This window comes from Zeus faber (assembly GCF_960531495.2).
Source record: "Zeus faber genome assembly, chromosome: 15".
NCBI classification, from domain to species: Eukaryota; Metazoa; Chordata; class Actinopteri; order Zeiformes; family Zeidae; genus Zeus; species Zeus faber.
In genome coordinates, this window is record NC_137194.1 from 8,609,470 (window position 1) to 8,637,368 (window position 27,899).

At 44.2% G+C, this 27,899-nt stretch overlaps 5 protein-coding genes and 1 long non-coding RNA gene across 7 annotated transcripts in view; 5 read left to right on the forward strand and 1 right to left on the reverse strand.

Moving 5' to 3' along the window:
* Positions 1-675: 675 nt before the first annotated feature.
* lzic (leucine zipper and CTNNBIP1 domain containing) lies at positions 676-3,419 on the reverse strand. Its single transcript, XM_080015461.1, has 7 exons — positions 3,204-3,419; positions 2,796-2,936; positions 2,560-2,695; positions 2,303-2,401; positions 2,095-2,190; positions 1,558-1,639; positions 676-1,453 (listed from the first exon to the last, which is right to left on the reverse strand). The coding sequence occupies exons 2-7, from the start codon at positions 2,894-2,896 to the stop codon at positions 1,398-1,400; spliced, it is 570 nt and encodes a 189-aa protein (XP_079871587.1). The 5' UTR covers positions 2,897-2,936; positions 3,204-3,419; the 3' UTR covers positions 676-1,397.
* A 139-nt stretch (positions 3,420-3,558) lies between these two features.
* On the forward strand, positions 3,559-7,707 carry LOC307240842 (nicotinamide/nicotinic acid mononucleotide adenylyltransferase 1-like). 2 transcript variants are annotated; one of them, XM_080014724.1, is made up of 6 exons: positions 3,559-3,587; positions 4,459-4,598; positions 4,780-4,963; positions 5,622-5,746; positions 6,356-6,626; positions 7,160-7,707. In XM_080014724.1, the coding sequence occupies exons 2-6, from the start codon at positions 4,484-4,486 to the stop codon at positions 7,368-7,370; spliced, it is 906 nt and encodes a 301-aa protein (XP_079870850.1). In that variant the 5' UTR covers positions 3,559-3,587; positions 4,459-4,483; the 3' UTR covers positions 7,371-7,707. The 2 variants fall into 2 exon arrangements, with proteins under 2 accessions (XP_079870850.1, XP_079870851.1); XM_080014725.1 differs by having other exon boundaries at positions 6,356-7,298.
* Positions 7,708-16,025: 8,318 nt separating this feature from the next.
* Positions 16,026-17,959, forward strand: LOC307240719 (nicotinamide/nicotinic acid mononucleotide adenylyltransferase 1-like; the record flags this gene model as incomplete). Its single annotated transcript, XM_080014566.1, has 4 exons — positions 16,026-16,140; positions 16,322-16,505; positions 16,692-16,795; positions 17,547-17,959. 4 exons carry the CDS (start codon positions 16,026-16,028, stop codon positions 17,957-17,959), a joined length of 816 nt encoding a protein of 271 aa, XP_079870692.1.
* Positions 17,960-20,679: 2,720 nt separating this feature from the next.
* rbp7a (retinol binding protein 7a, cellular) lies at positions 20,680-22,779 on the forward strand (the record flags this gene model as incomplete). Its single annotated transcript, XM_080014567.1, has 4 exons — positions 20,680-20,780; positions 21,974-22,152; positions 22,306-22,407; positions 22,714-22,779. Exons 1-4 carry the CDS (start codon positions 20,708-20,710, stop codon positions 22,777-22,779), a joined length of 420 nt encoding a protein of 139 aa, XP_079870693.1. The 5' UTR covers positions 20,680-20,707.
* A 1,383-nt stretch (positions 22,780-24,162) lies between these two features.
* LOC307241730 lies at positions 24,163-25,759 on the forward strand. The gene is made up of 2 exons (XR_013844566.1): positions 24,163-24,365; positions 25,518-25,759. It is a non-coding gene; the product is annotated as an uncharacterized lncRNA (long non-coding RNA).
* Positions 25,760-27,301: 1,542 nt separating this feature from the next.
* The window catches only part of ube4b (ubiquitination factor E4B, UFD2 homolog), a 28,906-nt gene continuing 28,308 nt past the window's right edge, over positions 27,302-27,899 (forward strand). Inside the window, exon 1 of the mRNA XM_080014496.1 lies at positions 27,302-27,589. Within this exon, the coding sequence (XP_079870622.1) occupies positions 27,566-27,589 (24 nt within the window). The 5' untranslated portion in view covers positions 27,302-27,565. The remainder of the gene's footprint in view (positions 27,590-27,899) is intronic.

The window sequence follows — 27,899 nt, forward strand, 5'->3', positions numbered from 1 at the left end:
AATACGTGGGTATAAATCTACCTATATGTGTATAGTGGAAGGTGATTTTGAACAGTGTAATATTGCCTGGATTGCTGACTTTTTGTTTTGAGGGCAGCATGGAATTCACAAGAACCAGAGTACAGTATATAAGCTTGTTCCCTCCGAAATTCTCACAATGCCATGTTGTCAAACACTTGGTCAACATTTCATCTGCCATTTCTTTGAAAGGAACGCTGACCGCCTGGCGTGCAGGGTCAGAAAAATTCGGGCATCGCACAGTTTCTGGGTCATTTCCTGTCAGCCCCTAGTTTTCTCTGCATTGAATTGGATGTCACTGCCTTTTGAACTGCAATGCAGAAACACTGAAACATTAGGGGCATTTATTTTGCATGAACCACATTAATGTGTACGCTGCACGTGGAGTTGTGAGACCGGAGGGAGAGGGGTGATTAAACTGCTGATTCTCTGATGGTATGCCTCACAAGTCCACGCCACTCGAAAAAAAAAAAAAAAAAGGGTTAATTTTGAGGGTTTTCCGTTAAATCTTTGCTCAAAACGAAAGGTGACAATGTCTTCAGGAGTGTTGATTGTTCCCTTTGTGCTTGTTGGGGCTGCTCTCACTTTTCTACCAATTGAAAGGCAAATTGTAGTGAAGTTGATGCTTGCTCTTAAACAAAATAAAGGACGATGAGATGGGGTACAATACTTTTCTCTTGTCATTTTGTGGCCACACATAAAATGCAGTGGAACATCGGTGCGCTTGTGCACCCTAGTGGTAAAACATCTACAACTAAACGCCTACACTTACTGATCTTGCAGTAACCCAGGATTTACATAAGGTACAGAGTTTTTTTAGCCGTAGTGGAAGAAATAAGCCTTTTAAAAGACAAACTTGTGATTCAAAACTTTTAAGTTAAACAATGGGCAGAAAGTTTAAAACTTCACTCTAAACCAAGACATTTTTCAAAGGTTCTATAAAGTGGTTACAGACATGATTTCAGGGATGAACAGGAGATCCACTGCACTCGACATTTAAAAACAGAGTGGTTAATGCAAACATTCAGCGGACAAGGAAACGCTCTGATCAACATCCTAAGAACAAGAAATTTACAATCCATAAGACTGACACACAAACGAGCACGAGAGTCACAAGAAAATATTTTGTAGGAACAACTGGACCAACACTTGAATTTTAAAATACAAGCAATTACCAAATTGTAGACTAGTTAAAAGTCCACATACAAGTTAGAATCATATCCACAAATAAGACTTATACAAAAGATTCTGTATATAAAACAATACTGTTAAAAATTATTAGTGTATACTTAAATGCCTAAAAATGTGTCGATTAATCACAAATTTGGCACTTTTCTTGACATGGGTGCTTGAAACGAAAAGAAAGCGCTCTGGCGCTGCTATGTCTTTGTCTTCACTCCGGAGCTCGCTAAAGCCATAATTTTGTCTTCCGACCCTGAAAATGAAGGCAAAAGAGGCAGTTGGGTACCAAAACACACGAAAACCAAACCACTGCGCAGTTTAAATATTTTAGGTGCTACACAGTTAAACTCGACTCACCGAGATCTGCAGTCACTCTTTCAAACTGACTCAGAGTAGCCGTGGCATTCTCCGCCAGGAAGCCCTCGTCTTCTGAAGTGAGCTGCAAATAAAGAAATAACCGAACAAAAACAGCGATTATTTCGAGCATAATATTCAATGTACTATGAAGGGCAAAACAATGCCAAGTTGATCCCCAGGCAGCCGTCCTCAATCTCACACGCCACGCCCAAATGGGAATAGGAGTCTGGTTAGAGGTTAAATTTGCCTGTCAGTATGGAAACAATGCAGCCTGAAAGGAGCATTTACTGTGAGTCACTACATCGGCTGGAAAACGCAACTAGTTCCAGGCGGATGACATTGACAGTGTATAAGCGAGCGAGAAATGGCACTGTACTTCACAACAAGGAAAATAAAATTTGAAATAACACTTGACCGACTGAGCCTTGGTGTTCATGGCATGTCATTAACACAAGGGCTACGATCACAGAAACCAGAGAGCACCGAGCAGAGTTGTGGCTGGATCTATAGGCCGGGGGGGTGGAAACTGGTCCTGACCTTCTCGCCCAGTTTCCTCAGCGCTGTCAGGATCTCCACTTTCTGTTGCGTGTACACGTCCCTGGACAGCTTCCCCACCATGGCGTCCCGATCCATCTGCGTCAGGCGCCACACGGTCAGGCATGCGGCCCACGGGCGTACGACAACAAACAAAGGCGGAACTTAAAGCTTGGGTTGGAGCTAAAAAGGAGTATGAACCTATCCAAACCTCTGCGAGCCTGGTTCTCAGCTGTCCCGGCTGCTTCTTGGCAAACAGCCGGATCACCTCTGGGGTCTTAAATGCTTGGCTGATGGCGGCCTGGATGGCCTGATGGAGAAGACACAAGAAAGCTTTTAAAACCCCATCACCTCACGCATTACCAAACTTGTTGTCGTGCGTCTATTACTTGCGGTCATGAGCCGCTGAATCGGCGCCGAGGTCACACGGGTCTTATGACCAAGTGGACCAGCGCGTCCGGTCCGTACCAGCTGCATTCCGCTCAGCTCGTCCACGAGCGTCATGTCCCCCGTCATGATTTTCTTCAAGGAGTCGTGGAATTCGCTCAGCTGCTCCAGGGTTTCTCTCTTGGTTTCTTCGTACTCTTCCTGGTCGAGTTCCTCCCTTGAGAGCAAGGATCACAGTGAACACAAAAACAAAACCAAAACACAGCAGGGAACGTGTGAGTCGCAAAGTGACCCGAGTACAATTCCGCCATGGGCACCTGCACTCCTCCAGGTCCTGGAGCTGCTGCATCAGTCTGTCGAGTTGCTCCTCCATGTTTTGCCTCAACTTCCCCGTCTCCGATTTCCCCCGAGAAGCCATGCTTTCGAGGAGGCGGATCTTTTCGGGCGGAGCCTCCAACCTCCAGAGAACGAGCAGAGCCACAGGTTACAACACAAAGGGGACCGCGTCGGGCGACGGGAACCCGGTGCTGACTACCGGTCGTCGTCGCTAGCCGACCAGCAAATGGCAGTAGTTTAGACAAGAGGACACCCGTGCACACGCTGGCGTTTAATAACATCCGCAAACGAGCTGCGCGTCACCCGGACGGAGCGCCGGCGACCGAGGACGCAGAGATGGGATCCCAGAGGCTCGGAACGCACAACAGCTGATTAGGACACGTCCTTACCTCTCCCCTGGAGACGCGACGACGCCTCAAAAAAAACAAAACCAAAACAAAAACAAACAGCCGGGGGGGGGGGGGGCGATTCGTTTGGCCGCAGAATCCGCGGAACAGTTCACAGCCTCATTCAGACCCCGATCGCCCGTCACGCGGCGAAAACGACGCGCACCGTCGTAAGAGCGGGTCCGCAGCGACGGCTCGCTCGCTGCCGCCAGCCGGAGGGCGCGGTCCCCCGGTTCTGCTTCCGGGTCGATGCCGCCCAATCGGGGGCGTCTGCCTCAGCCCTGGCGAATCGGATGGCGCTATTTCAATCTCGCCCAATCAGGGGGCGGCGATGCCGGAAGCGAATCACATGCGGGAGCGTGGGCCGAGAGCGCAGCGGAGCCGCCCGTGAGTATCACCGACGTTTACGTAATCAGTTGTTGCGCCACATTGATCGAAGTATACGTCGTTTCACAGTATATATATATATATATATATACATATATACATTTTAATTGAATCGATGTACGACGTTTTGGCACCAGTCGACGTTGATTATCAGACAGGAGGAGAACTGGCGCAGACCGGCGGTGTTTGTGACGCGAGACCCGCCCACGAGTTCGTTCGTGGCGGGTTTCGCCTTTGAAATCTCCCGGGAGTCGCTCGTCTCCCCGGTCGCGGCGGGAGATGAGCGCAAGGTCCGAGGCAAAGCAATGGGAGTGGTTTGCACCTTCTCGTCACGCCGAAACGCAACGCCAAAACGCGCGCACTTCGAATCTCCCTGCCGTAATTGATCATTTTGAGGTAATTGCGCCGGGGGGTGTGTGCGACCCAGGCGTTGCCCTGCGCTTCGCACACCTTTCGCCGCCGGTGACACTTGACGGCTCCGACGTTGGGGAGCGATTGTTGCGTGGGCTTTGACGCGACCTTTGGGTTGTCGCGAATTTGGCTTGGGTGTAGGTTTTTTTATGCGCTGTGCTGGAGTACCGGCCGATGACCGGTGTGGTACACCACTGGTAAGCACAGATACATTTTACAAGTATATAGTGCATATAGTGCAAAGACTTTACACTTTTACTCTACTACATTTCAACTTTTTTTTTTTAAGAACCCGCAGACATCCTGCCTACATGTTCATACGCCAAAATTCTGAGATTTATGTATGCGGTGGTTGTGATTATCCTTAACTGTACTCCAAAATGTCAGAGAGAATGTTTTCCTCTGACAACGACTCCCAGGATGGTAGTGTGATGGCTATGGTGTTGCTTCTTGTGCATAGAGGAAGGTCAACTCCGGCATGAGGCATGGAGTATGGGGATCCAATCAAAGTGGTCCTGCTGGCCTGCGGATCCTTCAACCCCGTCACCAACATGCACCTACGCATGTTTGAGCTTGCACGGGATTACCTTGAAGATTCAGGTCAGATGAACGCGCACACACACACACGCATTGAATGAATACACACGTATGTTGTTAATCACAGTCACATTTACATTAGACAATCAAATGTTTTTGTTTTCCTGCGCTCTTTATGGAATCTTTTAGTGCTGTTATTTAGTTTTGCCTGTCTGCAAACAAACACATTTAATTTGTATTTTAGGCCGGTACAAGGTGGTGAGGGGAATAATTTCCCCGGTGGGTGATGGTTATAAGAAGAAGGGCTTAATCGAGGCCTTTCACCGGGTGATGATGGCCAGACTTGCTTCAGCCAACTCTGAGTGGATCACAGTGGATTCCTGGGAGAGCTCCCAGCCTGAGTGGGTGGAGACGGCTAAAGTTATGGAGTGAGTACAGTGCAATCTAATCTAATCTGTAAATATGGACACTATGTCTGGAGAATGTAGGGTTAGCATCCGGCGAGAACGGTTGTGATCCTCATTGATTATTTAACCTGCTTCTGAATGGCACAGTTGTGCAGTGCATTGCACTGCTGCCTCACAGCAAGAAGGTCCTGGGTTCCCGCCTGGGGCGCTGTTGGCACCGTGCTCCGGTGGGTTATCTCCCAAATAGGAGCCTTTCTGTGTGGAGTTTGCATGTTCTCCCCGTGCTCACATGGGGTTTCCTCCACCAAATGTCAGTAAGGACCCCCACCAAAAACCTGCACACATCATTGTCTGACCAGCGATGGACACTCATCACCAGGTTCCCGGGCTCGTCCACGAATGCTGCCCACTGCTCCTGGCTGTGTCTCCGGAGGAAGGACAAGCCAGGATGGGTTAAATGCAGAGGCCTCATTTCACCGGCCACCATCCAAAGTGTGTGTGTGTGTGTGTGTGTGTGTGTGTGTGTGTGTGTGTGTGTGTGTGTGTGTGTGTGTGTGTGTGTGTGTGTGTGTGTGTGTGTGTGTGTGTGTGTGTGTGTGTGTGTGTGGTGATTAAAGATTGTTCATGTTCTGAAGTCATGAAGTGAAAGCTTATAAAACAATCTTCTCTCTCCACCCAGGCATCACCACGGGGAAGCGGTTGCGGCAGAGCAGAATGAGGACGATGAAGACACTGTGAAGTATGCAAAAAAGAGACGCATAGAGGAAAATTCGTCTGGGGATTCATCTTATTACTTAAGGAAAGGTAACAAAGATCAAAAATTGTATATTTTGTGTACCACTACTAGATTACTATAGCTACCTAGTAGTTTTCACTTTGATTGTTTTGGTGTTCTTATTACCATTTATAACTGCCCACATGGAACCTATAGCATGCCGAGAAGAAAGATCCTTTTCCTTTTTTTGTTTTTATCCTCCAGCTTTTTTCCTTCCCCACCATGGGGTTTTGTTTTTCCGAGCCAATTTGGGTGTACAGGGTTAGGCATGCCATCAAACTGTCGTTACAGTACACCGGCCTTTCAAGCCCTTCGAAACTCCAAATGAAATAAAGTTCCATTCAAATAGACCTGAATGACTTCACCTGACTTGACTTTGACCTTTATCTTGACTTTGACTTGATCTTGAACTGCTGCTTCATTCTTTCCATAACTTTGAAGAGCTCGTCGTCCGTTTTTATGTTGCGTTTTGGATTGGTGCTTGTCATGAGAGCGGACTATGGTTATAAGACGCCGTAACAACGATAGACAGCTCATTTACCCCACCTGAAGACTCCTACCTGTGAATGCAAGTGAAAAGTCTTTGCTCCAAAAGAAAAATGTAAGCATTTCATCTCCATCCCCCCACGGCCTCCTAGATAACCCTCGGCTGATGCTGCTTTGTGGGGCAGACGTCCTGGAGTCCTTTGAGGTTCCCAATCTCTGGAGGAAGGAGGACATCGCTGAGATTGTGGGCCGCTACGGCCTGGTCTGCATCACCCGCTGCGGCTTTGAACCCCACAAGTTCATCCACCAGTCAGACACACTGTGGCGGCATCGCAAGAACATCCACATCGTCCGGGAGTGGGTGGCCAACGATATTTCGGCCACTCACGTGCGCCGGGCGCTGCGGCGGGGCCAGAGCGTCAGGTACCTCCTGCCAGATTCCGTGGTTTGTTACATTGAAGAGAACGACCTGTACACTGCAGAGAGCGAGCAGAAAAATGCCGACATTGTCCTAGCTCCTCTGGAGCGATACACGAGTGCCTCCTCAAGCTGAAGAAGCTCAGCACAGTACGAGCTACCCCATAGGATACAGTGGTGCTCGAGAGTTTGAACTCCCAAGAATTTTCTGAATTTATGCATAAATGTGACCTAAAGCATGATCAGATCTTCACCCAAGTCCTTAAATAGATAAGAAATAGAACCCAATTAAACAAAATACACAAAAAAACATTAATACTTGTATTAATTTATTGAGTAAAATAATCCGACATCAAATATTTTTGTCTGAAAAAGTATGTGAAACCTTATTAGGATTATTTGTTCATTTGAAGGGATAATAAGAGTTAGGTTTGAATTCAATGGGATGACAATCAGGAGTGAGTTTGAGTGAGCCTGCCCCATTTACAAAACAAAAAAAAGTGGGTCTCGATTATCAAAGTCTTGTTTTCACCACACAGGTATGTGGAAGCAAGGCATGGCTCAACCATAGGACCTGAGGACCTAAGAAATAGAGTTGTAGATGCTCATCGGGTTGGAAAAGGTTCCAAAATAATTTCAAAAGAGTTTGGGCTCCACCAATCCACAAAGAACTTCAGTGGAAAGTCCAAGGATCGGCAGACCTTTTGGCTGATGTTGGTATTCATGAGTCCACCGTCAGGCAAGCACTGAAAAGGAAGTGTCCGTGGGAGGATGGCACGGAGGAAGCCACCACTCTTCAAGAGAACAATGCTGCTAAAGTTTACCAAAGACCACGTAGATGAGCCAGAAGGCTATTGGAAGAATGTTCTATGGACAAAAAAAATAGATCTACAAGCTAGGAGTTCAATCAAGATTGAAGCAGTTCTGTAAGGACGAATTGGCAAAAAGTTCAGATCAACACTTAACACACATGTTTGGGTCAAGGCATTGCTGCTCGAGGCCACAACAGTGACTGAAAGCAAAGGTTCATACCTTTTGCGACAGTCAATGTTGGATAATTTTCTCAATAAATTAGGAAATATTTGTATTTTTGTCATTTGTTTGATTGCGTTCTCTTTATCTATTCTTATCACATAGATGAAGGTCACTGAAGGTGGCTCTGGTTTGAATGTGTTGTGATGGTATAATTTGTAAGTTAAGTTTTAATTGAGTTAAATTGCCAAGTGCTTCCTTTAGTGAGAACCTTTTCTGCGAGGGGGGGGGGGGAATATATATATTTTTTAAGAAAATAGAAATCCTGTGGTGAACCATTGAGGTTATTCTAGTTGCTGTGATATCGTATTTTGTAAAAGTAGAGTTGAAAAATGTAGAAACAACGTATTTAGAAGACCAATAGTAAAAGTGATTGACATGGAATTGGCAATATACAATAAACCATTTTTATCAACACTACACGTTGTGGTGAAGTGATTGATTGACCAGCCGGAGGAGGAGCTGTACAGTCTTGGAGCATGTTAGAAATAATATGGCGCCTCTGGTCGGTTGCTGAGAATAGACTATATAAGGGTCCAGGAAAGAGGAATCGGGATTGAGACTTTGAGAACTGACCCTGCTCGATAGCTCCGTCAGGGATACAAGGGACTGGACCCAGAGACTCTGTATCTTATACTTTTTGGTTCTGCTTGACAATAAATCTGACTACTTAATTCGTGGTACGTCTTCTGATTGACTCTCCAACCCATCAACGAGCACGCGGAGAACCTCGAAGGTAATTATCATACTTGAATTAACCAACAGAAGTTTAGTAATTGATTAAAACAGGTTAAGAAAGGTTTTCTACAACTGAACAACTTGGTGATGCTTCGAGGAGGATATTTTTCTCCAACAATTGGTGACCCCGACGTGATGGGAAGGAGTTTAAATCAGAGGTCGTAACTACAAATTAATAATATTGTCAAAAACGACAACAATTGACATAATTACAATTTGTTTTAAACAAAAAGTCAACGGGGATATTGGAAGTCCCCTAGACAACATCCGGACCTGTCCAGAAGCCGAGAGGGCCCTCATAAAAACAAGGTAAGCACAAACCTCTAACAAAAGCTGTGTATATTGACTATATCAAATTATCGATGTCTGGATAAGGAACAGATGTTTTAAATAAAAGGCAGAATCAAAAACGGCATAAAATTAGAGGAACTGCCAAATTTTCGGGAAACTGGGTTATGTTTCTCTCTTCCTCTCAACTGTTCCATTACCCTTCTCTCTCTCTCTCTCTCTCTCGGCTCTTGCCTTTAGACAGTCTGTACAGGACTGTCATAGTTAGGTAATGCACAGTTAGGTATAAGCATGCATTTAAGGGTAAAAGGATAGTAAAGAAGTGCTTAAGGGTGAAAGGCCCCGCATTACATTTTAGGAAATAAAGACAGGTAACGGGTGACTGTCATAATTAGGTAAATGAGACAGGTAAGTCTCAGTCACCCGTGACTGTTCAATTTTAGGTAAAAAAAAAAAAAGTATGAGACAGTCTGTCATAGGGAAGATTTTTAGTAAAAAAGCCAAGCATTTAGGGGTTAAAGGCCCAATTCACGTCAATTAGATTGCTGGCTCTGTGTTTGAGAGAGATTTTGTGTGTATGTTTATGTCCAATATTGTGGGGAGGGTCCTTTTCTCGAAATTCCTCAAAGCGATTATTTCTATTGAATGAATCATCCGAGGAATAAAAGGAAAAGTCTGTATGGGATAACAGTGGGGTGGTGAAATAGACGGACATGTATTAAAACTATTCGTTGGACTGGGATAGAACCCCTAGTAGTCGGCCGCAGTTTTCCCTAAAAATCTGTAGAATCTTGCCGATTAGGTCCCCAAATAAGGGAATTGCGACCATACATTGTCTGTTGATCACGTGTATACATTTTCAAACTTGTGGCAGTTAATACATGTGTGGTGAGAAACATTTCTTGCCCCCCTAGTGATAAAAAAAAAAATATGAGCCTGTTTACGGACTTTGTAAAAGATTATGAGCCTTTCTTTAAGGATGTTTGATAAAAAATATGAGCCTTTTACATGACGTTTATAAAGTTGATAAAACATATATGAGCCTTTTTTAAGGATGCTTGTACATTTGATCAGTAAGTTCGTAAAATATGACCATGGAAACATTCAGAGAAAAATGGGAAGTAATAAAGGGACTATATATGGGAGGATTCAGTCCGATTAAAAGACCTAAAAGAGAATTCCAATTGACATCATTAAAAATGAATTACGGGACAAAAATATATTACCCCCGGACGATGATAAAGAGACCGAAATGAAAGTATTATGCGAGGCATTTTGCGCTGTATATAAACAAGCAGTTGATGATTTGGCCCGAGCGAAAAAAGATCACAAAGATGCGGCAAAATTAATGGCAGTCTGTCACGAGTTACAACTGCCGTGTAACGATGCCCATAACAAACACCGTGAGGCCACATCGTCATATGCCAAAGCATCTGACAACTTGCGCCCCCCACCATATGCCCCGCCTGACCCTGCGGTTCAGGCACCTTTATTTAAAATAGACGGAGGAGTCATAGAATGCAGCGAACTAGGACCCAGACAGTTTGAGGACAAAATGGGAAAATGATGGAACACGCCGAGGGCCTACACGACCAATTTGAGATACTGAAAACCTCAGTCCAGACAGTAGAGGGCAAGCTTTAAACTTCGCCATAGAGCGCCATACAGAGGACTGCGCGAGGAGTGTGGATCTATGAATGATTATGGCAGGTCCCAGGGGGAAGGTGGGGAGTCAGAGGACACAGAGGAGTTAAGTGACGGGGCTTTTGGACAGAAGCAGAGGAGAAGGAGGGACAGAGATAGGAGACGAAGCGAATGGCATGGATATGGCGATAGGGGAAGTGATTTAGAGGATAGAACGGAGACAATGGAGAAGAGAAAGGGGAAAGTACAGACAGAGGTACTCTTCTGATGAGGAGGACAATACACCATACGCGCGTCACCCGCCGCACCCCCCTTACCCGACCCCCGTCACGCGAGAACAACTCACCGAGGTGGCACCACACACACACACTCACTCACTCACTCACTCACTCACTCACTCACTCACTCCATCTCACAGGAAATTTTACACATACCTCTCCCCCGCCACAGGGCGGAATGTTCACGAGGTCTAAAGCCAAAAGAGCCACCGCGCATAACATGAAATTAAGGGAACGCCACAGTACCCACAAGGATCCCCTAGGGGGCGCTGCATTTCAAGCACCCCTCATGACAGTACCAGGAGGGGGAAGCGACATATACCGCCCATGGAAGATGACTGACATGCACCTCCTCCTCCAGAAGCTCCCCCCTTTAAGAGACGGGGCAGCACCGTGGCTCAGAGAGTTTGAGAGCCTGACCATGGGATTAAACTTGGCGTTAGGGGATCTCAGAGCGATTATATCCGCTTCCAGTTCCACAGGCGAGCTCGCCGCCCTAGAACAAACAGCAAAGACTTCTCTCACCTGCGATGAAAGTGAATATGGGGTTGTCAGAACACAATTGAATTTGGCCTTACGCACCCAGTTTCCTTTAAAAATGGTTGAGGGTGAAGGGTTGCGATTCTCACCGAAACCCGATGAGTCCCCAGAGGAATTTGTACGTCGTGCCAAACAGCTGTGGCTAGATCACACGGGCCAGAATCCATTCAATGTGGGAGGCTATCAAGTCCTGTTTAAACAGGCGATATTGGCAGGACTCCCGTCTCCCGTGTGGGATAAATTAGCCGACACCCCAGGATTAAACAGTGAGCCTCTCCCTAAATGGGAAACACATGTCACACATCAATTACGCTCTCATAAGCAGAAACAGACTGAGGACGACGGCAATAAAAAGGACTTAGAGCTGCGTCTACTCAAAATGCAACTAAAAGAGGCTGACGCCAAATGCAATGCAGGCAAGGTAAAGCCCAGTAAACAGGCTCCTGTGATGCCTGTCCCACCTCCTCAGCCTGACTTGGAGGGTTAAACTGGACCCACGTGGAGGGATCCCACGAGAGGAGGAGTACGGATGTACCAAGGCCCATATGGTCCTCCTCCCCCACAGGCGAGCTTGGGTCTCCCACCACGGCGGCCAACCTACTATGTCAACCTACTATTAAAGGGGACGGGGATTTAATTTTAATCCGAACAGACGTGGTCATGGGGGATACGGTGGACAAGGGAGAGGGGGATTTGCTTCCAATCCTCAACCACAGGGATGTTACAACTGTGGGGAAAACGGACATTGGGCTCGCAAATGCCCGGTACCATGGCAGTCCCAAGCCCCAGACCACAGAGGACCACCCCCTGCAGCGCAGCAGGGACCACCACCGCACCAAGCCCCCAACCCACGGGCGGCTCCCCAGATGTAGCAGGAGCCCAGCTGGCAGGAGAAGGGGTGCCCAGGGGGCCCCCCCGGAGGAGGGACTGGCAGAGCCCCTACTCCCAATGACTGTCGAATCCACGCAGCTACCATTCATGGTTACTGACCAGAGACATTCTGTGTTTAAAAAAAAAAAAAAAATTAAAAAATAAAAATAAAGAGGCGTGGAAGTGACGTGTCTCCCATCGGGCACCAGAATCAAGTTCCCGGATGGGAAGGTCATGACGTGTGGACCTAACTACCTTACAGTGGCAGCTCAGATGATTCTGTCGCCGGACACTCAAACCGAACCCCGACCCCCAAAGCCGATGTATACTGGGGCAGAGTATCCCCAGAGACGCTCGAAAAAAGGGGAATACTTTCCCTGTACACCAAATCGAAACCCTGGTTGCAGTCCATTCGCCCCTTCGTCCCACCGAAAGACCCATACCTTGTCACCCTAAACGACCCAAGATCTTGTTTACCATGACGCTTTCATTGCAAACTTAGAACCAACTGCAGTGGTACGCCCTATTTGATTACTCACGACCACATTTAACAACAAATTATTCCTAACATTCAAATTCAATGTGACTCGATTATTTTTCAACAAGTTAGGAACAGACCTAAAGTGTAATCCAATACTTAAACACCACATTTAACAGCCAGATATTTCTAACACTCGCTCGCCCTCGCCGTCCCAGACTACACACTTCGTTTTATTTGGATGTTTCTGAAAAAGGGGGAGTGGCAAATGCTGCCCTTTTTCAGAAAAAAGGGGGAGATAGACTAGTCCTGATGTATCACAGCTCCAACCTGGACTCAGTAGAAAAAGGCCAACTGCCATGCACACGATTTGCAGCCGCAGTAGCAAAAGCATTAACGAAAACAGCCCACATGGTTATGTGCCACCCATTAACGGTCCTAACAACACATAGCGTCACGTCGTTCATCTCATCCAAAGCATTTACCATGACTAGTCTGCGACAAAAAATTGGAACAAACACTACTCCAACCACACATCACATACACGGCGGACGGAGTAAATATGGCGGATCATATGGATCCTCTCCCTCCTCATACATGTGAAAAGCAGGTAGAAAAGGATGTAAAGATTCGGGGATATTTACAGAATGAAAAAATCTCCCACCCGGAGGTGAGGACGTTGTTCACAGATGGATGTTGTTTTAGGCACCCCGACAAGGGCCTATAGGCTCCGCGGGGAAATAATCCCCGGGGAGTGTGTATGTATTGCAATTGTCTTGTTTGCTTCAAACCTCCTACACAGGTGGTGTCCCTCCTGGGGCTATGCATTCGCCTAGACAGGGCTGAATTGGACCCCCACGGCGTATCCACGGGGCCAACAGTGTGATAAGGCACCATGGCGGCAAACTGCTCCTTCGACGCGGTGGACCACCTGATGCAGTCCCTGGAGCTGGTCATCTACGTCTTCCTGGAGGGCCTGGTCCTCAATGTCGCGGCGCTGCTGCTCGTCTTCTGCGTCAGCTAAGAGTTCACTGTTAACTGTCCAAGTGTATTTTTTGATTAAACAATGCGTTGCTTTGCTTGTCCACAATGACCGCATTTAGTTGACCAGGGTTCAGGAGAGAAAGATCAAAACAGCGAAGTCAGCACACCTCGCATGAGGTTAAGAGCTAAAAAGATGCAAGATCCAGTATCACACCCAGAGAGACAACTCCTAAAAAAAAAAAATAATAATAATAATTACTCTGTACTTTTAGTTTGCTCTTTTATTGTAAATGGTCCAGGAGGTGAGTGAATGCCATCCGCACGTTCAATAATACTGATGTTGGCAGGTTTTCCCGCTAAGACAAATGGGGTTTTCCCTGCCAATCACTTCTGGAGCCATGCACTGTCAGAATTGTTTGTTTGTTTTAAATGTCATCTTGGAGGAAGTTCAATGTTTTATATTTTATTTCTCGTGTTAGGGTAAGATTCTGTTAGGTAGAGAAAGGTCCAGCTGAAGGATCTGATCTGTCGACCAGTCTGTGTTGGACACTTCTATGTTTTATTTACCTTCTTTCCCTTGATTAATACATATTTTGTTTACTGTTTTAGATTGACCACATGAGGTCAAAAGGGGGATTGTTTTAATAATATGGCGCCTCTGGTCGGAAACAGTTCTTTGTGATCAGTCGCACACATGTTGTTTCCTGTATTTTTCCGCTTGCGTAGATGTTGTTCATGTTGTTCGTGCGCCTCTGGTTGGAGTCAGTTCTTTGTGATCAATATGTCCTTTTGTGACCACTTGCTAAGAATAGACTCTATAAGGGTCCAGGGAAGAAGAATCAGGGTTGAGACTTTGAGAACTGACCCTGCTCGACAGCTCTGTCAGGGATACAAGGGACCGGACCCAGAGACTCTGTATCTTATACTTTTTGATTCTGCTTGACAATAAATCTGACTTAACTCCTAAATTCGTGGTACGTCTTCTGATTGACTCTCTAACCCATCAACGAACATGTGGAGAACCACGAAGGTAATTATCATACTTGAATTAACCAACAGAAATTTAGTAATTAAGTTAATTAAATTAAGAAAGGTTTTCTACAACTGAACAACTTGGTGGTCCTTCGAGGAGGATATTTTTCTCCCAACAAGCACAGTGGTCGTCTCAGTCTGTTGCCGAATGAGCTTCTCTGATGCTGAGTTTCCATGTCCTCATCTTCCCGTAAGTCCCGCTGAAACAAGCCGTCACCTGGACCGGTGTCGGAAGTAGAGCTAGCCATTTCTATGCTGAGTACTTCAAACAAGTCAGTGTTAGTGTCATGATCAAAGTATAGGTTCATGCTATGTTGGGAATTATTTTTGTGCCAAAAACCTTGGCCGTGGGGTTTTCCCATGGGAAAGTAGACTGCAACAGAGGAATCCATGCATTCATCATGGAAACACATTATCACATTTGGGGAATTCCCCTCAAAGCCCTGCCCCATAGTATTTGCAGCACCTCATTCAGCATTGCCGTGTGATGTCTTTGTGACATCAAAACTCTTCTCCAATGAAGAACGAGAAGCTGCTGTGAGCAAAACCCAGAAGAAGCCGCCGCTGTCGGTAAAATGCCAAAGAAGCTTCCGTCGGTTTATGCCAAAGAAGGCGCATACAGTATGTACATGTACACAAACACACAGAGAATTGTCCCAAAATAATAGTAGGCGTAATACTAAGTGTGCGGTGCCGCCAGCATACTCATTCACAAACTCGGCCGCAAATCTGGCTTGTACGCACGCGTCTCGAGTCCGTGCACAAATCAATGAACATTTCTATGCACGTGTTATTGATTTTGGCCCACACAGTAAAACCGAGGTTCAGTGTTTGTGTCATGTAGCCGGTGTGAAAAGTTGTTAAGACGGACCCGCGATCACTGAACCCAGAGAGCGTCGGGCAAAGTTTTGGCTGTTTTATATTGCAAACAAACAAGAACATGAAACTATAAAAACTCCAACTCGGGTAGCAAGCTTGTGATTTTCTTTCTTTACAAATCTTGCATCACTTTCAATGCCAAGGCTGTAAGGCATTGGATTGGAACAGTTGACATAGCTACAAGGGAATATTAATAATACAATATTGGCTAAACATTAATTGATGAAGCGTGTTTGCAGCAGTGCACTGAAATATTTTTTGTTTTTTTAAGACTGTGTTAAAGTGGAAGATTTTTCAGGGGAGGGGTGCACGCCCCCACTTATGAATGAATGAGGGCAAATGGAGAAAGATGGATCACAGAAGCTTCTAAAAACAAGTTCTCCAGCTGATTAAACATCCGTTATCGTGCTACAAGACATTCTCGCCTCCCCTTTCCGCTGTAACACTTGGCTCCCATCGCTTGTCCGACGCGTCAAATCAACCAGGATCGCAACTCTCATAGCAGGGGGTCGCACCTCAGTGCGCTCGTAAATGCTTTTGCAACGACTCCTGAGGTGATAATGAGATATTGTGTTTGCTTTTTTTTGTTTTTGTTTTTTTGCATATGACGTATATAATAGAAGGTCAACTCCGGCATGAGGCATGGAGCTTCCGGATCCAATCAAAGTGGTCCTGCTGGCCTGCGGATCCTTCAACCCCATCACCAACATGCACCTACGCATGTTTGAACTTGCCCGGGATGACCTTGAAGAAACAGGTCGAATAAACACACATTGGATGAATAGACACATGATGTGGTTGATCACAGTCACATTTACGTTAGACGATGAAATGTTTTTCTTTCGTCTGCACTCGCTGCTGAAATATATCGTTCTGTCAATTGTGCTGTTATTTACTTTTGCCTGTCTACAGACAAACACATTTAATTTGTATTTTAGGCCGGTACAAGGTGGCGGGGGGAATCATTTCCCCGGTGGGTGATGGTTATAAGAAGAAGGGCTTAATCGAGGCCTTTCACCGGGTGATGATGGCCAGACTTGCTTCAGCCAACTCTGAGTGGATCACAGTGGATTCCTGGGAGAGCTCCCAGCCTGAGTGGGTGGAGACGGCTAAAGTTATGGAGTGAGTACAGTGCAGTCAACTGTGCAAAGTCAAACACGACACCTTGGTCATTGTCGCCGGCCTCAGCAGTGACTCTGAACTCTTAAATGTTGTGTTTAAGGGAAGCCCGACTTCATAAACAGAGGTCACTAAAGAGCTCAAGTCCGAAAGTGAAAGCTTTAAAACAATCTGTCTTTGTTGACCCAGGCATCACTATGAGGAAGCGGCAGCAGCAGAGCAGAAAAAGGACGATGTGGACACTGTGAAGTATCTAAAAAAGAGAGGTATAAATTCTTCACTTGGTGAAATTTGTACAAAATTGTATTTGTTGTTTTACCGCTACTAAATTTCCAGAACTACCCAGTCATTTTTATTTATTTGTTTTGGTGTCCTCATTGCCATGTTTTATGTTCCCGCATGAAACCTATTGCCTGCCAGGAGGAAGGATTCATTTTCCCCTTTGGGCTTTTTACAGGTTTTTCCTCAGCAGTTTGGGATTTTTGGGTGTGGTCGCGCTGTCGCACCTGAAAGACTTCACCTGACTAGACTTTGACCTTTATCTTGGCCAGTGCCGGCCGGTCAATAGTGGCCGCTAGAGCTAAGACCGGTTGGGTTTAGACTTGGAGGACTTAAAGGGCATGCCTGGTCCTGTTTACTCTCTAATTATCCTTTTTGACATTGTATTATTGGATTAGTGCCTGTCATGAGCGCATACCATCGTTATACGACACTGCGACACAGATAGGCAGTTCTGCATTGTGTAAGGTGACACCCATTCACACCACCTAATGACACTTCACAGTCAACTGTCTTTACGCCACCACCTAACGACAGTTGCGAATGCAAGTGAAAGGACTCTGGCCCGAAAGGAATAATATGCACATATTTTCACATTAAACTACATTGTCATGTCATACATGTCATGACACGACGTTTCATTTCACCGATGCTTACTTGAACCCGTCTCCAAGGGATAGAATTTGATCAAATCCCAGAGCTTTCCTTGTGAGAAAACAAAACTCCCATCTGCGAGCTGATCTCCATCCCCCCACGGCCTCCTAGATAATCCTCGGCTGATGCTGCTTTGTGGGGCAGACGTCCTGGAGTCCTTTGAGGTTCCCCATCTCTGGAAGAAGGAGGACATCGCTGAGATTGTGGGCCGCTACGGCCTGGTGTGCATCACCCGCCGCGGCAGCGAACCCCACAAGTTCATCCACCAGTCGGACACACTGTGGCGGCATCGCAAGAACATCCACATCGTCCGAGAGTGGGTGGCCAACGATATCTCGGCCGCTCACGTGCGCCGGGCGCTGCGGCGGGGCCAGAGCGTCAGGTACCTCCTGCCAGATTCCGTGGTTCGTTACATTGAAGAGAACAAGCCGTACACTGCAGAGAGCGAGCAGAAAAATGCCGACGTTGTCCTTGCCCCTCTGGAGAGATACACGGGAGCAGGGGCGGCTGGTGCAAGTGGGTGAAAGAGAAAATTAGAAATGTGAACTGTGCTGTTGTTTCATGTCAAAAAACTAACTTGAAACGGACGACTTTGGATTATGGTAAAAACCGCCAGAAACAGCACCACCAAATAGTTGCGAGAAAAACGCAGGATACGAGTACCATCAGGCTGCGAGTTCTAGTTCAGCCCCAGTGCTCTTTTTTCGTGTACCCACACATAGTGACACGCCCACATTATTCAATGGGGCTTAAGTCATTCAGCCCATTGACCAATGACAGCCACCCATACAACCAGACTAGTGACCCTGGGCACAGGGGAAAAAAGCAACGGTGACCGCAGAAGACGTGGCGCGGACTTTTCAAATCTGCTTATCAGGATGTTTTGGAGTATCAAATGGAAGTAAAGCAACTGGGGATACATCTCCCAAACAATTTAGGGCTTACCCAGAAGGGAAAACCACAAACTGAGTTTTGTGTTTGATGGTTCCAAAGAAAGCGCTGTGCTATCGCTGAGTTGATGGAGTCTCTTCTGTTTCCCGTATGTGCACACATGGCAGGCCAACTGCTGCGTCTCTGCATTCTTTATTTTATAAACTAAGATAAGATCGTACTTTATTTAAACGATGGAGTCTTGCAGGAACTATTATACCTCGCTCAGCCTGGGGACTTCTTAGCAAACTTTTTTTTCTGTGATAATGAAATAGCTTCAGTTGGCACCTGACTGTGAAATGATTTACTGATGTAGTTTTGTCTTCTTCTTCTTCTTCTTCGTAATGAAATTCCTCACAAGGTTCTGTGAATGTGCCCATGGGCAAAATACAGTTTGGAATGGGCTGTGCTTGTGTGTACAACACACCACAAGCTGCCACAGCATTTCTTTTATCTTTCTTTGGTTTGCTGTGGAACAAAACAAATGCCGAAAAAATACTGGATCTTAACTTATTCCACATAGAGATCCTCAAAAGGATATTATTGAAACAATTTAGAAGTTGTAAGAAGTAAGTGAATTTCAAGCAGGTGATTCTCCTTTACCTAGGAACTGAACTGACCCCAGGACTCGCATGTGCAACCAAAAAGCCAAATTGACAGTAACCCGTTGATTAAATTTAACCCACACCATTCTGCATTTGCATTAACTTGAATTACCATTTAATTCTGCCGTCAAATCCACACGGCGTCAGCTCACTTGGCATCAAATGTGAACTGGGTGAACAAATCAGACAGAACAGGAAGGTCAACTTACTGAATTCTTCCCAGAGCATTTGACACTGCTATGCATCAGAGCGTATGAACGCCCTGGAGCCTAAATAAACAGTGCACACGGCCGGTAAAGACTTCAAGGAAGAAGCGTAAGAGAGAGAGGTATTAGAGAAGGGGAAGAGTTGGGGGGTGGAATGCTGTGGTGTGGAGGTGTGTTCCCGGGGGCCCCCCTGTGACGTGTCCGGCACGTTCGCCACCGCCCTTGACTGCGGGGACAACAAACCCAATATTATTACCTCCTGGTCCCTCCGTTGATTCGCCGGGTCCGCAGCAGCTGAGCGGCCCCGGGATGGGAGCCTGCTCCACCTGTGGGCAGTGGCAGCTTGACCACACCCCCTTGGCCCGCCACAACTGCGTTGAGGGGAGCAGACAGAAATGACTGGCCTGATATACAATGCAAGATGCAGTGAAATGCTCATTGACAAACTCCAAAGCTTGTAAGGAGATGAGAAAAATAAAGAAACTTCTTGTGAAGGGGTTGATATATTTTTGGAATCTGGGTACACGCACATAGTGTGTGTGTGTGTGTGTGTGTGTGTGTGTGTGTGTATATATATATATATATATATATATATATATATATATATATATAACATCCCAAAGAAATCAATCCAAAAATAATCAAGAGAAACAATATTCACAATATAACATGTAAAATAATCCAAAAAGGAAAACATGTATGTATATACAATGTATGATGCGTTGAATAAATACAAATATCAAAGGGATCTACAGAGATGTTTATTTACAACGGTACATATGTGCATTGTACATGCAAGAAATAGGTATATATACAAATATGCAGAACATTCACAAATATACAATGTGAGAAAGTAGTAAGGTCGAATTCAGGATCCTCCAAATGAAGGTGTTGTGATGAAGGAATTCTTTGGTTACAACAGTAAGCCTGTTGCTGGATTTGTTTTGAAGGAAATAATTCAGTAATTGTTCCAATGTACGTCACGCAGAAAAGCATGTCGACATTTCAGAAGCGCCGTAGTTGACACATCTACCGCATAACAAGAAATGCAAAGAAAAACACTTCTCATTAACATTCCTATTCTTCGAAAACCTGTGTGGCTACGGTCTGTTATTTTGGTTACCAATTTCTCTTATTTCTGTTTTTATTTTTTAAGAATGAAAACAGTCGTGAAATGTAGTGTTCGGCAGAATTCTAGTCCGTTCCATTGCCTGTGGAAAGTCTTTACAGCGCACAGGCCTTAGTTTGACGTGTGCAATCGGTTGAGAGGAGCTGAAATATTCACCGTGGGTGAGGCCTGAGCCTTGTTGTGGGAGCGACTCGTTTGTCTCATCTGGCACCTCTCCCAACTACCTGACAGAGGAACGCCTTCCTCATCCTTTCATGGCCCTTGGGTGACAAGGCACCAGGGCCCGCCTCCAACGGCATTCAGATACCATCTAGTTTATCTTCTGGTCACAGGTCCTTACCGGCCCAGCAGATTCTGGTAAACACTTTCCTTCCATTTACGTCCAGCAGTTAAGCCTTCAAAATGCCAGCGAGCCTCTGTGGAACCTGGGACATAGTCAGCAATGTCAATCTGGAGGGATACATGGTGGCTCTGGGTGAGTCCTAGCAGCATTATCTTGCCAAATTGTTTGAAATGTGTTTTCCTTCTTGCCATAGAATCATGGTCATTTTTAATGCTTGTATATTAGTATATGAAAGCTGCTTGGGAGTCAATCATGAGTAAAGACAATGAGGCAGCGGCGATTTCATGTCAATGTGATTGCTGTGAATAAATATACAGTATATTGAAATACCCACTAATTTCATATTTATACAGTCGATACTTGCATCGTTACAGCCCCTTAGCACCTTTCATATATACACAAATCAGCCACAACATTAAAACCACCACTAATACCACTAATATTGTGTAGCTCCACCTTGTGCCGCCAAAACCGCTTGGACCTGTGGAGGCATGGACCCTAACCCCGACCATCCGCATGATGTAGAAGAAAACGTGATCCATCAGACCAGGCCACCTTCTTCCATTGCTCCATGGTCCAGTTCTGACGCTCACATGCCCATTGTAGACGCTTTCAGTGGTGGACAGGGGTCAGCATGGACACTGACCAGTCTGCAGCTACACAGCCCCAAACGCAGCAAGCTGTGATGCACTGTGTGCTCTGACACCTTTCTATCATAGCAGCATTAACTTTTTCAGCAATTTGTGCTACAGTAGCTCTTCTGTGGGATCGGACCAAGACGGGCTAGCTTTCTGTCTTCCGTCGGTACTAACCACTGCATATAGGGAACACCCCACAAGATCTGCTGTTTTGGAGATGCTCTGACCCAGTCGTCTAGCCATCACAATTTGGTCCTTGTCAAAGTGGCTCAGATCCTTACACTTGACCATTTTTCCTGCTTCCAACACATCAACTTCAACAACTGACTGTTCGCTTGCTGCCTTATTCATCCCACCCCTTGACAGGTGCCATTGGAGTGAGATGAGCAATGTTATTCACTTTACCGTCAGTGGTTTTAATGTTGTGGCTGATCAGTATCTTTTTTTGTAATTTATCTTTCTCTGGTGTATAGAGCACATTTACCAGTAGTATATTCTGTATATTGTATTTTATTTTTTGTTTTTTGTTAAGCCTTCTCTTCCCTTATGCTACTCGTCTTAACAAGATGAGTCACATTCCTTGTATATGGAACTGCCCTTGGCGCAATAAACACGTTCTGATTCTCAGATTACAGCGCTGCTTGTTCCGTCAGTGCATTTTTGGGATCATTTCTTTCTTTTTTCTAGATATCAGTGCTGTGTTGAGAAAGATTGCTCTGAGGCTGAAGCAGAGGAAAGTGATTGAGCAGCAGGGGAACACGTACATTGTCAAAACCCTCAGCTCCATCCGCAGCTACTGCATCTCCTTCAAGGTCGGCCAGGAGTTTGAGGAACACACCCAGGGACTGGACAACAGACACGTCAAGGTAGAGGAGTTAATGAAGGGTTGGGGTTTGACGATTCTCGCGCTGAATTTGAGGTGATTGGTGGGACTGTGTGGGACTGAGTATTATTGGAATCAGTGGATGTATATGATGAGTCTTTTGATTTGAAACGCCGGTTCTCTTCCTGTGATGTAGTCACTGGTTACGTGGGAGGGAAACAAACTGGTGTGCGAGCAGATTGGAGAGAAGAGGAGGCGGGGCTGGGCTCACTGGATTGAAGAGGATAAGCTGCATTTGGTGAAGACTTGTGATATTGTACTCGTATTTATCCATTGGTGTCCATCCTCTATTATTGTATACATATCCATTAATCCATATTTATTGTTATACCCAAACTCAGTATTCACAGCAACCATATCTCCACTTAGCCCTCGACACAGCCTTTTAATTTGTCTTATGCATGGAACACATCCTGTATATTCTGTATATTTTGGATATGTTGTCTATAAAGCAATTGATATAGAGTTATGTGAGCACCTTTGAACTTTTGATGTACGTGATAAACTGTTCTAAATTGAGTCTATTGAATCTATTCCCGCGAAGGAGCTGTACTGCGAAGGACAGGTCTGCAAGCAAGTTTTTAAGAAGAATGGGAGTGAAGAGGATTGAAAATCCGTGGTCACTGGGGTCGGTGTTACCCCATGCAGTAACTCATGAGAAGGGTCCGGCTGCGGCCTGTAGACTGTCGGCATCCAGTTACCCTTAAACCCACAATGGGCCAATGGAGGACCGTGACATGGTGGCGGAGAGGATGCCGCGCCCGAGCGTCTGGGAAATGCAGCGCTGGTTTGACATGTCTGGTGCTGCGTTCCATTGAGGCGGGAACTTGGAAAAACCGGACCTCCTTCGTGTGTGTGTGTGTGTGTGTGTGGGGCGGGGGGGGGGGGGGGGGGGGGTGTAAAGGAACGTTCATTTAAATCAGAATTCCTTTATTATAAAAACTCGTCGAACTTTGATTTGAACTACACAGTTTTTTTTAACGCTACGCCAGCATCCGTTTTGTAGCCTGTACACTTCACAAGCTTGACAAACAAACATGTTGTTGTTCCGTACGGAGGTAATGGAAGAACACATTTAGCTCAGAAGTTAGGACTACTAACGCAGTACTGACACACAGGCCAACGGTGCCTGCGCAGGTTGTGGCGTTGTTTTAAATGGATAAAAATAATATTAATTTTGCATTATAAATAAATATATAATATATTAATATATGCATGTATTATATATTTTCAATATTCATATATATATATATAGTAATATGGATAATTGTACATGTAATAATGTTAATACTGTTTCTGTTAATATATTTTTGGAAACTTGGTTTTTGGATAGATTGTTTTGAGATGTTATATATACAAACAAACAAATATATATATATATATATATGAATATGGATTATTGTACATGTAATATTGTTAATATTGTTTCTGTTGATATATTTTTGGATACTTGGCTTTTGGATTGATTTTTTTGAGATGTTATATATACAAACATATAAATATATATGAACATGGATTATTGTACATGTAATATTGTTAATAATGTTTCTGGACATATCTATATAAGTCGAAATAAGGTCTATGGTTCAGATTTTCACGTTCTCTTCTACGGTCTAAAAAAAAAAAACGACGGTGAATAACCCACTGGTTCGTTTCGCAGCTTTCGCTTGTGCTAAAAGAAGACGGTTATACTGCTCCGATTCGAAGTACGCGTCAAGCCGAGTCCGGTCCCAAACGCCCGGCCGTGGACTTGCTCCGACTTGGCACGGCCAAGCATCCCAGGACGCACCTCGCAGCAGGCGGCGGCGGCGTTGGTCCCCCGGGGGCCTGCACTCCCGGGGCCGAGCTTGCCGGACCTCGCGTACTTGTGACGTGGGGGGAACGACCCCACGCTCAGGCGCAAAACCTTCGGGCGCTCGCGGATGACGTCAACGAGCGCCATCAAACGACCGGTTGGAAAGCGCGGCGGCGGTGACGTTGAAGTCACGCGACCGCGGCGGGGTTTGTTTGCGGTCTGGCGTCGGCGCTTTACCTCGGGCGGCCGCGTTGGTTTGCGAGGGCTGCGATGCCGGGGAAAAGGGACGTTCAAGGATCGTCAGCGTTTGTTTGCCACGGGGCGTTAGTCCCTGCGGTGATAAATGCAGTAATGCGACATCCATCGTGGCCTTCTTAGTTATCGGACTCGATGGAATGGAGGTAAAACGGATTAAAGGGTGTTTAAAAGCGCCAAACTCGGTGTGGCATTTCAGCCCAGGCAACATTTTAAAGAAGTAGGAGCTGTTTTTGTTTTTTTGTTTGTTTGCTTTTTTTTTTTTAATTGATGTGTGATTATAGTATTGCATGGCAACCGGTGAAACTACCCAGATTCGATCGACGCGCTCTTGTGGAATCACGCGGAACAGTGAATGTATTGCTGAAAGGAACAAGTCGCTTTAAATACTAATTTCGGTTGACAGAAACATCGCCTTCCTAAAGGCCTTACACGACTTCTCGTGGTCCACTTCTAAACCATGAAGCTTTTCTGAAGGACAAAGCGTTCCCTATCAAGTCGACGGAATTTAGCCTGGTAATAAAATCCATTCAGAACCCACTGGTATATTAGAATGAAAGGCTTCCTTGAGTTGTATGTACTATTTAAATAACACCACGTGGAAAATCACGTTGGAACTCCTATTTTACAGACATTAACTGGCACAAGGCCTGGCTTGTTCCTTTTAGATCCTTCATCCCAAACCAAATAAGGGACATGGATCTGAAAGTATTACATGACATATATCCAGCAAACATGTATATTTCAAGATTTCTAAGGGTACTCTCTGCAAAACGGAACAAGAAAGTGTAGCTCATCTTTTCTGTGGTTGCCCATGTTACCTTTTGGGAAGGCTTCGAGAATTACACATTGTGCTGAACAACACATGCAGTCTTCCCTGACGGGAAATATGACGTCACATTATGAATGTAAAGCTAACTACCTATGCACTGGTGTTTACCTTTTTGTTTTTATTAGGGAAATGTCATATCCATAATGCTAGATCTCTTAATTCAACCTCATCTTTTGAGTTGTTTCGAATTGAAATTGAATGTTATTTTGAGCCTCTTCAATTTGTCACTCATAAGAAATGCACATCGGCGGATCAAATGTATTCAGAAATGTTTACCTGAAGAAGTCTGTCACCAAAATGAATCTTTTTTAATGTATTTATTTATTTATTTATTAACATTTTACCATTCTCTGATGTACAGCAGCTATTTGTTATTATAATTGCTCTTTTCTTTTGTTTTGTTTCTGTTTTGAACTGGGATGGCTGATTGTTGGCGCATACAAAACAACCTGGAACTGTGGTGCAGTACGGACTTACACCACTAGATGGAGCTACTGTTTTGTCTTTTTGCCGGAGACCGGGCTGCGAGGCTGGAGGATCAAACTTTAAATATCAGCGATTTTTACCCCTTCGTGTTGGTCTGATTTGACAGTTATTATAACCGTGGTCTGCTCCAGGTCTGTGTTGACCGCTGGAAACAATGCTTGGAATATGTGTCTGATCATATTTTGTTTGTTGTATTATTATTAAAAAATGTTCTCCATTCTATCTCAATTCGTTTATAGTTGTTTACTTTGTACCTAATATGTTCTTATTGATATTGTAATACAATAATCTATCAACAGCAGCAATGATATAACAATTTAATTGTTATAATAAAATATATTTATTATAATTGTATATTATTGTTATACTGTATATTATTATTATTATTATTATTATGTTATTATTAATATTGTAATACAATAATCTATCAACAACAACAATGATTTAACAATTTAATCGTTATGATAACATTTATTAATTATTATCATTGTATATTGTTGTTATACTGCATATTATTATTATTATTATATTATGTTATTAATATTGTAATACAATAATCTACCAACAGCAGCAATGATATAACAATTTAATTGTTATAATAAAATATATTATAATTGTATATTATTGTTATACTGTATATTATTATTAATACTGTAATACAATAATCTATCAACAGCAGCAATGATAAAACAATTTAATTGTTATAATAAAATATATTTATTAGAATTGTATATTATTGTTATACTGTATATTACTATTATTATTATGTTATTATTAATATTGTAATACAATAATCTATCAACAACAACAATGATTTAACAATTTAATCGTTATGATAACATTTATTAATTATTACCATTGTATATTGTTTTTATACTGCATATTATTATTATTATTATTATTATTATTATTATATTATGTTATTATTAATATTGTAATACAATAATCTATCAACAACAACAATGATATAACAATTTAATTGTTATAATAAATATATTAATTATTATAATTGCATAGTGTTGTTGTTGTTGTTATTATTATTATTATTATTATATATGTTATTATTAATATTGTAATACAATAATCTAACAACAACATAACAATAATATTGTTGTAATCAAATCAACTAATTATAATAATTGTACACTAGTGTTGCTGTTACTGCTTTATAATGTTCTATAATGTTCTATAGTGTGTTATAATGTGTTATAAAGTGTTATAAAGTTTTATAACGTGTTATGATGCGTTATGATGTGTTATAACGTGTTACGACGTGTTATAACGTGTTATGATGTGTTATAACGTGTTGTGATGTGTTATAACGTGTTATGACATGTTATAACGTGTTATGATGTGTCATAACGTGCTATGATGTGTTATAACGTGTTGTGATGTGTTATAACGTGTTACGACGTGTTATAACGTGTTATGATGTGTTATAACGTGTTGTGACGTGTTATAACGTGTTATGACGTGTTATAACGTGTTATGATGTGTCATAACGTGTTATGATGTGTTATAACGTGTTATGACGTGCTATGATGTGTTACTAATGACGTCGTCTAGTGTGTTCTGCGCTTGATCACGACGCACGGGCAGGACACGCTCGTGGTTTCTTTGATGTTTTGTTCATTGTAACAAAACATCAAAGAAACCAAACGTCCACTGAGCGCAGCGCGAGGGAGACGCCGCTTTGGGGGGTTTCGGGTCACGTGACACGCCAAATCAAAATGGCCACCGTCGTAATTTGACGTATGGCTAGCTTACTTTTCTATTTGTTTCCTTCTTAGTAGAATACTAAGAACTAAATACCTTCGGGGGGGTAAACCCAAACTCTGCCCAGCGCCACCCTGCGCCCCCCCCACCCCCTCGCATTTTTATACATTTTTGTAAATCTCGGAGACAATCGAGAGTGACACTTGTTTGTTCGGCGAGTGGGACTATGCATGTTAGGTTCTGAGCTAACAGGCTAAGAGCTAGCTGGGAGCAGACAGCGGCTGAAGTGAAACACCTGCCCGCTGAGCCGCGATGGAGGAGCTCAGTGCCGATGAGGTGAGTTACCAGTTGGGAAATGTGCGTTTTTAACCAATACTCGTGTGTTTTTGTTTTTTTGTTTTGTTTTGTTTTTCTGTGAACACCTTCTCCCCAACGCTCCTTCGTTTCGATGCTGAGGGCTCTGGTGCTGGCTAGCCAGCTAGATTAGCTCGCTGGCTACAGCAGCTAGTCACTCACTGGCTTTAACGTGCCTGTGATTAATGCCACCGTTTTTTTTTATTAACCAACGGCATTTACGGCGTGATAATTCCACCTGTTGTTCGAGATAGGTGTCTTATCATTTATTGTATTGTATTGTATTGTATTA